This window comes from Channa argus, chromosome 7 (genome assembly GCF_033026475.1).
Source record: "Channa argus isolate prfri chromosome 7, Channa argus male v1.0, whole genome shotgun sequence".
In the NCBI taxonomy this organism is placed as follows: domain Eukaryota; kingdom Metazoa; phylum Chordata; class Actinopteri; order Anabantiformes; family Channidae; genus Channa; species Channa argus.
The window spans coordinates 2743507-2754619 of record NC_090203.1 but is presented as its reverse complement, the minus strand read 5'-3'; the positions used below and the strand labels follow the sequence as shown (position 1 = coordinate 2754619).

The 11113-nt window shown below is 42.9% G+C and overlaps 1 protein-coding gene across 6 annotated transcripts in view; it reads right to left on the bottom strand.

Annotated features, from left to right (window-relative positions):
- Positions 1–2655: 2655 nt before the first annotated feature.
- sema6cb (semaphorin 6Cb) overlaps positions 2656–11113 on the bottom strand; it is a 136199-nt gene continuing 127741 nt past the window's right edge. For all 6 annotated transcript variants that reach the window (XM_067509349.1, XM_067509352.1, XM_067509353.1 and 3 more), the window contains one exon: positions 2656–8837. In XM_067509349.1, the coding sequence (XP_067365450.1) occupies positions 7519–8837 (1319 nt within the window). In that variant the 3' untranslated portion in view covers positions 2656–7518. The remainder of the gene's footprint in view (positions 8838–11113) is intronic.

Here is an 11113-nt window from a genome sequence, read left to right as displayed (position 1 = left end):
TTTCAGTTCTTGTCAGCCGATGAATGTGGTTCAGTAGGTAACATTCCTTCCAGTTGTGAGATAGATCTAACAGATGGAGAACATTAGTTTAGATTGCATGAATGTTTGTACTTCAACCTACTCACTGGATTAGAACAAAAACCTACTTTTGCTCTGATGAGAGCTGGGAGACATGGTGGTGGAGTGCTTAGTGCTGTCATTTGAAAGCTAGAAGGTCCGTGGTTCAATTCTTCTATGGAGACTTTATGGAGATCCCCCCCGTGCTTGCGTGGGTTTCCTCCCACAGTCCAAAGACATGCATGTTGGGTTAATTGGTGTCCCTGAGATAGGCTGGAGACCTGTCCAGGGTGTACCAATGACAGCTGGGAAAGGCTCCAGACAACCACAACCCTGATGGATGGCTGATAAGAACTGGTAATGGTTCATTGAATGATGTGGGTCGTTCTTGCTCAGGTGCTGCCAACATACTAAAGTTATCATATTAATATGTTATGAAGTTACATGTATGTGATTTCCTTAACACATTAGTAAGCTTGTTAACGTTCAGTAGTTCTTTGCAGGCATAATAAGTCTGAGTTGACAAGGTTCTTCTGAAATGTCATGTTGTCATGGTAACCTCGCTTTATAAAGTAACAGTAATTCTACAGCAAATATAATTTACAACAGAAGCTTAAACTGAGCAAAAGTTAATCAAATATATTACAATTACAATTAATAGTTATAATTGTTTTAATTGCTGCATCCATGGATTTTTGAGACAAAAAAAATGGCCATTACAAAAACAAATACAAGGACAAGAAAGTCCAGATTATCTTAATTAACTGTCCTGTGAAGGAAGAGCAAAAAACAAATGTAGCTAATAAAACAAAACCTTCCAAAACAGTTTATAAGAGATCGAAAAAATGCTTCCTTTAGCTTCAGGACAACTGGCAGGACGGTATTTTTTTTTTGTATTTTTATTGTCCTTCCGGTTTATCCCGTGAGTTCAGGGTCACCACAGCGGATCATTGTCCACATGTCGATTCGGCGGTTTTTACACTGCAACCCTCCCCAATTTCTACTGGGCTTGGACCGGCAGGGGAACGGGCTGTTAGGGGTTCAGTGTCTTGCCCAGAGACACTTCGACATATAGCCAGGGCCGGGGATCAAACCACTGACCCTGTGGTCTGTGGACGACTGGCCTTACGAACTGAGCTACAGCCGCCCACCTGACAGCGACAGTGATGAATGAGATAAAGAAAAACATGAAATGCTGATGGAGGGACCAAGCATGTCCCTTCTAATAAGGGACAGGGGACAAGGACCAGGATAGGGGGTTTCCCTAAACATCTGCTTGTTTTAGAGAAGGAAAAAAAAGCAACTAAAAAATAACTTCCTGGTAACTTGTCAGCGCTGATGATGACTTCACTGACAGGTCTCCAGAGTGAAACACGGTGGGAGCTTCTCCTTCGCCATTTGCACAGTTTTCTGACACGGACATAATGAATCGTGATGCCGGCTGTCAGCTTGCTGCTCCCAGGCATCATTTTGAGATGCATACCATACGATTCCACTGTCCATTGTTTTGTTTCTTCTCTTTCGGGAATTGGAAGGTCGGCAAGTTATGGGGAAGGTGCCGGAGAAAGGCTGACAAAGTCGTATAAGGGTAAAAAAAATAAAAATCTGTGGTGTCACCAGTAAAACAGATTAAGGGAGGCAGGCGACTAAACAGTGTCCTGTAATTGGAAAATGTCAGTCACACTGTGCTGTTTCTTTACTGTGTTTCCTTCCTGTAGACGTATGATGCACACAGGTGCATTTTACTGTGGATTACAGTAATTATTCTGAATTAGAGTTCAAAATATTTTGCAAAAGTTGGTCTCGTGAGGAGATTTACTGCATAAATGTTGAATAAGTAAGATATAGAAATAAAGAGGTAAAAATATCAGACTAACTTTAAAGCTGTGTGGTTGTGAATCAGACCAGCAGAGTGGGACACAGTTAAAACCAAAACCATGTTTGAAAGCTGACAGACTGCGTCTACTACAATACATCGGCCTCAGACTACAGCACAAATAATCCCAGCAAGTCGCTTCTTATTGTAGTCATTTCATCAGAAGGGCTGAAAGGCAACGTGGATTTTTAATCCCATGCTATTGGTAGCCGGCAGAAGAAAGCGGGTTAGAATCCCACCCCACCAGGTGTGTCCTCACCGCCCGGACAATAAAATAAATAAAATAAATAAATAAATAAAAAATGGGAGGGTTGCGGGGTTTTTGATGTTTTCAGAATTGTAGGCTGTTGGCTAACATGAGCTACGCTAGCGATTAGCATTGCTGGCCACATGACTCAGCGTTTTCTGTGTTAAATGATAACTTCGGTAATCTTCTAAAGTCATCTTATTTTGAACAACAGCATTGAAATAAAGCACATCAAACATCAGTCAAAACACATTCAGTGTGCGAGAACCCGAAGATGCTGAAAATAGTGTACAAGTCCACATTTACTTACTGCAATAGTCTGTGCACAGTATCTGACCTTTTGTAGTGTCATGACTCACCTGAATACAAATTAAAATACTGCACCAAAACACAACAGCGACACGGCATTTGGTTGTGCTGTGATCAAGTCATCTTTTTAACGAGAGTCAAGATAACGCAGGGTTTTTTTTCCCCCCCGTCAGAGCCCATTCATCATCAGCCATTTGAGCGGAAACATGTAAGCAGGCTCGAGAAAAGGCCGACCTCCCTGGGACTGCGAGCCATTGACCGGCGTTTTGTTGGAATCCAATAATTATGTTGCAGCTAATCGCTGTCTATTATCCAGCCTGGGTTCAATCTCCAACTGCAACAAACACCTCCATCGCTTAGTCACCTCTTCTCCCAGAGATCCACAGCTAGACGACGTGCGCACACACATACGCGCACACACACACACACACACACGATTATCTAATAGACTGCGGGGAGGATAATTGCATAAACTAATCAATACCACCTCATTAGAAGAACTGTTTCGGCTAAAAGGTCAATCTCAACCCCCATCAGAGTCCTTTCACTGTATATATTAAAAGGAAAACATTATTTTCCTTTGACGCCAAAGCAGGTTTATTCACGAACACTGCAGCAGTAATGCATTTACACAAGGACAACACATCAACCTGAGGGACACTGCAGTAAAGTTGGGCTTCCAGGAAACGGCAGTAAAGGGATCTGATGGCTCTATTATGTAGCTGCTGGAAGTCCCGAACATGTATAATCAAACTTAGACAAGCCTGCGTTCACACTGAAGGAAAGTTCAACTGAAAACACAATATGAAGATGATTGAAAATATGGGTTTTTCTTGCGGTGCTTTGATGCAAATCTCTGCTGTTTATTTTCCTCAAATGAGCGACTCTAAATGACAAAATTGCAGAAAAACATATTTCCTCACTTACAGCGGCATCAGAAACTATTCAGAGCCCTTCACTTTCTGAGGATTCCAGTTTAAATTGACAAAATTGCCATTTGTGCCCATCAATCCACACAACAACGTGTAAAACTATGTCCAATCAATTCAATTTGCCGGAGGTGAACCCCAACAAGTTCTAGAAAAGGATAATTAAAGCAAACAGGAAGCACCTGAGCACAGTCTGGAGAGCCACAGTAAAGGTCTGAATTTGTTGATGAAACATTCTGGATTTTAATATGAATACATTTGCAAAGACTTCGCATTATGATGATTACAGCTTTTGGGCAAAAAGGGAAATTTCATACATGCACATGGCAACAATTCTGACTGTAGCCACGTCCTATGAATGTTCTCCAAGGCTGAGCCAGTGACCCCATCAGCAGAAACGTCTCACCCTGGGGACGCACTCACAGCGCCGTTGTTTACCAGCCGTTATGTAAGAGCCAGCAGGAAGCCTATTTGTCAGTGCAACTCACCCCTGTAAACACTCAAGTGCTTGGATTGTTCAGATTAATGAGAATGACACCATTTCATCTCCGGTTGCGTTGCTTAAAGGGGCCACGTGAAGTGTGTGTCTTCGTCAAATGACTGATAAAGTGTGATGTGAGAGCTTCTCGTAACCTGAGTCAATGTCCCCCAGAGAAAGGCCACTCACCCCTGCATCCCTCTGCTGCTTGTTGTGACAAGCTTCTGGAATATTAATGAATATTAATATGTTTTAAGCTATAAAATCACCTCACAAGCTTTTCACAAGCTCGTAGACTTTAACATTAGTTAATTTGATCCTGGCTTTTCCTTATGAATAACAAACATATCAACGTGTCCCCTTAACATGCGATGGCAAAGCTGGAGCCAAGGTTTAGCGACTTCTCTGTTTGATATTGTGAAGATGTCCTGATGAGTAACTCGTACCAAGAAAGTAATTTCTGGACTGGAATGGATTATTATTGTAATTATAAAAAAAAAAAAAAAAAAAAATCAACCTCTATTCAAACCAAAATATTTATTCATTAATACTGAAGTGGGTTTGGATCGTACCATCTTCAGTGTCTCAAGCTTCTGTGCCAAGCTGTAATTAAAATAACGATCACAGTGGCACTTGTTGGAGACTAGATACCGGACTTTCAGTGAAAGAACAACATGTACAGTGTTTCCCAGAAAGGTTGGGAGTATTCCTTGAAGAGATCTTTTCAAAATTCCTGGATGTGCACCAAAGAATTAATCATCTGCTACTTGTCCAGTGGGGGAACTTTCCAGTAATCTATTGTCTTTGAGGCTTCCTGACAGACGAAAAAGACTTTAAATCCCCGGTGGAAGCAATGCAATCTGACGTGATGTTAGCGTGTTTGTGTGCATCCCATCGTGCGGCACCCAGTGATACGACACATTCATTCACCAGTGAGACGCTTGCAACATATTTTCTCTTTATTCCTAGTATAAGAGACATACAATGGTTTTCTGTGAGACCAAATTCATAGTAATTCAAGAGGTGTAGCCTGGAAATCAAAGTGAGAAAAACAAAAAGAAAACAGTCTTAATACTGAATCAATGAGACCCTGCCCCGATAGAATGTATTTACATCAAATCAAACACTGGTAGAGCTTTGAGAGGTGAGGCCGCCCCCTCCCCCATACAATCTGCCACTGGCTGTTAAAGGAAAAGAAAAAAAGAACAAGACAAAAACTCTGTAGTTGCCACAATTCCTCTTATGAAACATCACGGCCACCTACGACCTTAAATCAAGTTGGATGTTTTGTATTTGCTGTTTGAAAGGCTATTTAATGCTCTGCTGCCTGCTAATGTCCAAATGTATTCGGTACCAATTTCCCTCCAACAAACATTGGTCGGCCATATTTTCCTTAATTTTCTGGAGTCGGAGTGTGAATGGCAAACTTTACGCCGGGTCAAACGAGCTCTGGGTATTTTCAATCAATAAACACCACTTTCAGATAGAAATAAATATCCTAGTGCCGTTTTCACAGAGTTGATTACAGCTGCAGTGACTGGGCTGAAGGTGTGATCCTTCTGAGACGGGGCCGGCTGCCATTACCACCCCTGAGGGGAAATCCTCTCTGCGGCCACCTGTTCCACAGCGTCAATCCAAGAGACAACGTGGGCTCATCAGATCAAAGTTCATTGCACTTCTGCACATTTCAACATAGTTCCCTAACAGAAATGTTATTTCCACTGCTGTTCGCACACAAGCACATTCAAGCAGTAACCATTGTAAAAGTCGGGGTACTGGAATATTCCTCTTTTTCATCTATTCTGAATCTGAATTTTCATCTTTCTGGAACAGGCCTTGTGTTTTCTCTAAATAATAATTAAAATATTGTGTTTTATGACCTATAATATTGCCTGACATTCAAATCTGTAGCGAACTTCTAAGATAAATCGGACTTTTACAATGGTTATTGCTGGTGACAATTTAAGAGGAACTGTAAACTGCTTCTTTAGAGACCCTAACTATAACCGTTAAAAAACAAAACCAAAAAACGAACTAGGTATTAATGGCACCCTTAGGAAAAATGACACCCAGTGGAAAGTGACATTATATAGAGGCAGTCAAACCTGAATGTCTGCAGTGTCCAGCTGCGTGCACATGCTTTACTCAACTCTCCCAATTAAGCACTGGACTGGCTCACACTTCTTGGATGGAAAAAGAAAAAAAAAAAAAAAAAACTAAAAATGAAATGAAGGGTTTCATTCCAAACAATGCATCAGTCTTAAAAAAAAAAACATTAGTGGGTAACACAATCATACTTGCAGTTATCAGAAAGTGTGACACATTTAAAAACACAAATCTCTCATTGTGGAATGAAACTCTTCAAATATACAATAGCTACTGTATGACACATATTGACGACCATAGAAAGTAAAACACCAACAATATACTGTAGCATAGTACCCATTTGAGCCCCTTGCATTAACCCCTACCCCCAGATCACACACTATTATTAAATAAGGCACACATTTACACATACAGTTAAAATTTGGCTAGTAATTATTCCTTTATTTACAACCAATAGCCACAAAGTTAATAATTATAATAACTGGAGTCCATTGTATGTTTTAGGTTCATTCTCAGTGCCAGGTGGCATAATGTGTTTGTCTTGTCCTCTTCAGGCCCAAAATATTTTATACAGTATAGTTTATTTCCATCTCAGAGAATGTTTGACCCACTAGATTTGTGGAGCACCAATCTTACAGAAACATTCTCAAAGGAACTGAAATGGACCCAGTTTTGTCATTTCTGACCAGACATCTGCTGGGATGGAAAAGAAACGAGAGAAAAGACAAATATAGCTGCTTTGTTGAAGTATTACCTTTCTCATGTCAACACGAAGAAATTTGGTTCATTGTTTTAAGCCAACTGACATTGAGCTGTGTTGATGAAGTGCATGACTCGGGGTCCCTAAGGTTTTCTCAGGGGGTTGGGGGGGGGGAATCATTTGATATGCCCAAAGATGAAAGAGTATAGTAAGGCAGAGACGTTAACTACTTTCAGGGGAATTTGCTGACTTTTCACCACAGGTTACATATACTGCAAATGTATATGTATACATATACGGTGTGTATTGAATATAAACACACATATATATACACACACATGCATAATATAAACACATTCGAGGGTGGGGCGGGTGGGGGTGCTGGTTACCAACACTACATCAAAAAAGGTTTAGCAAAAGCATAATTCTAAGCGTTGCAGGAGCCTCCCGCTTTTAAGTGTTCAAGATGAGTAATGTGTAAAGTTTTTCCAACATCAACGCGTTCAAGTTGCATCATAATCCACACTGAGGACACTGGCAGCCTAATATAAGTAGGTGGCATCGCGTCACCCCAGTCAGCAGTCCTATAATAAGCAGTAGCTGAGCAATACCAATATGGTACAAAGATATTCGTTGGACAAAAAGAAGGGAAAAACAAAAAAAAACAAAAAAAGTTTGGTTGAGGCTTTTGTCCATAATTTGTGTTTCCTCGTGAAGGTCAGCAGCCTCAAACCCACTGCATTTCTTCAAAGGATAGTTCCTTTTAAGAAGACAAAATGAAGGGAAACTCCCTCTTTAGTCCAGGACTAAACCCCCTCAGTAGTTGAACTTGCCCTGTTGGTTCACTGGGGAAGTGGCAGGTATGAAGAGGGGCTTGGGAGGGACATCAGGCTTGAGAGAAGAGGCCCGGCGGACAATGGCACCCCTGTGCGGTACCTCCTGCTCGCCGTTGTAGCTGTGCTGGCGTGTAAGGTATCCACTAGGGATGAGGGGGTAATGAACTTCGCAGGCACTGCCCGTCGAGTTCATTCGTGCCAGGAGTGGAGGCGGCTGGTGGGGTCCACCATTTCGTTGACTGAAGCTGTGCTGGCGAGGGATCATTCCTCCTCCCCCTCCTCCACCTCCACTTGGCATCTTGGTGGCCGCAGCAATCAGCGAGTGCCTCTGGGAGGAGTGCCTCCTCTCCAGGGTGGACTGGTGGTGCGGGGGTATGTCTGGTGGTACATCCATACGTCGGGTGAGGCTGTCCCGGGGTAAAGTGGATGAACTGTAGTACGGGGCTGATTCTGTCTCAGGGATTTGTGGCTGGATGCGGTTGGCGAAGGTCAGCTGGCCTCCTCCACCGCTGGCCACCAGACCTGAAGGGCTCATTAAATGGGGGTTTTTGCTGCCACCTGCCTCATGGATGTGCTTTAGGAGCTCATCTAGTGAGGTTACTTCCATCACCTTCTGAGAGTAACCAGGGTAAGGCTGTTGAGACAGTACCCGTTCAACATTGTGGACTTTACGTTCCTCTGGATGGAGGTGACCACCGCCTACTGACTGCCCATTTGACAGGCCATGGGAGTAGGGAAACACCTGCTGGTGAAGCAGAGCTGAGCTGGGCCTAGAGCTGATGTTGTGGGACTTTGGCTCCTTGGCATTGTTACAATTTTGGTTCTTCTCCCACTGGTTCTTGAAGGCCTTCATGCTCTTGATGGGTAGTTCTGGGGTTGAGTCTGGTGTGGGCAGTCCAGAGAGCTCAGAGGAATGATGGAGGTGGTGGTGGGGGTGAACCAGGTCTCCCATTGTCATTCCATGATGGCCGTTTCTCCTAGGCGGGTGATGCTCCTTGCTGTTAGCGAAGAAAGAATTATAGATCTTTGGAGATGACACCTCGAGCTTGTCATCCTTACTTTGGCTTTCCAAAAGGCCGTTGAGCTTGGCCAGGCTGCGGAGGGACAGGGCATGTGGAATTGGGGCTTCGGGATCTTTTGACAATTTCTTGGTCCTGTGGCCTGTGTGGTTACAGTAGCAGGAGACCAGGAAGCCAGAGAGGAAGGCGCCAAGAACAAAGGCCACCAAAACACAAGCGATCAGGAGCGTGTAATGCACACTGTGATTGGCCTTGTCCAATTCGGGTGGGCGCCTCACACCTTCAAAACAGAAAAAGATTGAGAAAAGAGTCGTCCAGTTAGAGCTTGTCAGACGGAACCTGAGAAAACACACACAATTTTCAAAAGCTAATATAGGTCAACTAGCAGCTGGGACACACAGATTGCGTTTACATGGGCTTCACTATGTGGGAAACAGCGTGGGAGATATGTTTGAACTAAGTTCTTGGCTTCCTTTCCTACCAATGTTAAGAGATCAGTAAAGCCTTTCTTTCTAGGACCCGTGCTTTCGCCTCAGACTGGCAGAGGCCAGGAGTTCCTCAGGCAGAGAGAAATCAACTCTGAAATGAATCAGACCTTTAAATATTGATGGGAGCATAGCAGCGGGAACCTCATGCAGTTTTCACAGACTTTCCAGCGTGAAGATCAGGGGTGACAGAACCTGGTATGCTGACCCAAGCCAAAAGTAACAGGTCTATCCAGTAGCTCACCGAGTGTGGCGTCTTTGCCAGGACACACTCAAATAAGGTTGTTATAATCTTTCCAAAATAAAGCAAAGGGGACAGTCGTGTGCAAACACGAGGTTACTTAGCGGAGGTAAATCTACCATGTAAGTGTCCTTGGGTGATGTGACCCCAGCACTGTGGTTGCCTAACAGCGTGAAAGGCGGCAATGATAAGAGGAGTGAAACCTGCCCCCTCTCGTAATCAGAGCTCATTTGCAAGATGCTGCTGCCATCTGCGATGTCAAACCCTTCTCCCTGCCCTTAATGACAGTTTCAGTGAAACTGATTAGTCTGTCGGGGGGTGGGGGTGGGGGAGGTGCAGGTGGTGGAAACAAGCTAAATTCAACGACTAATGAAAGATTGGTTGAGAAATGAAAATGGACAATTACATCTAAATGGGGTTTGATGACATTTTATGAAACGGTAAGAATATTTGGGATTTTGAGCATAAGGGTTTGTGCACGAGTGTAAAGGAATCAACTCAATTATCAGTCCTGCTTCAAAGGCTGACAAAATGACAAGGTTTTGCTCGAGATCTAAACTATCCCCGTTTAGAAACAGATCTCTAAGTGGGAGGTGGGTGGTGAGAACAAAGTCATCATTGTGTAGCTGTAGTAATGTACAGTTTTAGGATCTGGTGAACTCAACTGGCTGAAAATAACATAACCAGACTCGACTGTCTGCTTTTGGCTATACAACATCAATATCATCCATGTTATGCGGTGAAGCTGTAAAGCCTCAATCCTCTGAAACTGATGAAATTCCTCCACATTTCGAAAGATTTTCTCATTTCAGTGGGAATGTGGTCGCAAATAAAGTCTCCGACGTTAACTCTGGAGACAGTGACGCCTGATTTACATTGTTTAAAGCTAATGACGGTTTGTTTTAAAAGGGCCAATAAGGCTATATTCCCTCAGTGTGTATGTGATTAGAGGCAAATATTAGAGGATATTACAGATGAGGAAAATCTGATCAGAGAGTTACAAGATTCAGATAAATCCCATCACAAATTCACAAGAGACAAAAGCACAAATGAGTACAATCTAAACTCATTTCCCTTTGCCTCCAAAGGCACCAGACACCATGGTAACAATGCGGGGCACGATAAGGAAAGTCATTTTGCTCCTGTTGTCATTACAACTTTCATTTGACGGAATCTTATTACAGACAGGGTGGGATATAGGTAAAATTAGAATCCAACGAGGTTCATCTCTACTCAAGACTAATCTGTGTACACAGCTCCTGGCCAACAGTTTTTAAGAAGAGTTTATGATTTAGGTCATGAAGTTACTATAAACCTTCCCCAGTTTTTCATTGAATGTAGTTGTCACTACATTTATTCTTAAGTTGTGCCTTGGTTCCACTTTCCCCACACAAAGAAAGAGAGATAGTGTAGCGCACTATAAGATTTCTGGAACTAAAGCTTCGAACAGAGCTGCAATAAAAAAAATCTTCAATTTTTTGCCATTTATTCTTACGATTGCCTCGACTTATGACCACATTAAAAAGTCATAAATCATAATTGCAATCGCAGTGGGAGAGGCAATCAAAAGCGATGCTGCAGTGAGCTTGTTAATACCTCTTCTTTTAATCTTGGACAATTTTTTTTTCCCTTTGTCTCATTACACAGGCCACCAATCAACTCTGCAGCTTCGTTGCAGTTCCTAGTTTCCAATTCTAACCGATCAGCATCCCGGTGGTGCCGGAGACGTGCAGCTTTTGTAATAAGCGGTCAAAGGCTGCTGTCATCGCAGCGCGCTTTCTGCCTCCTGTCACCCCTGTGGCGTCCTTGTACCCGTGAGTCATCCGCTCC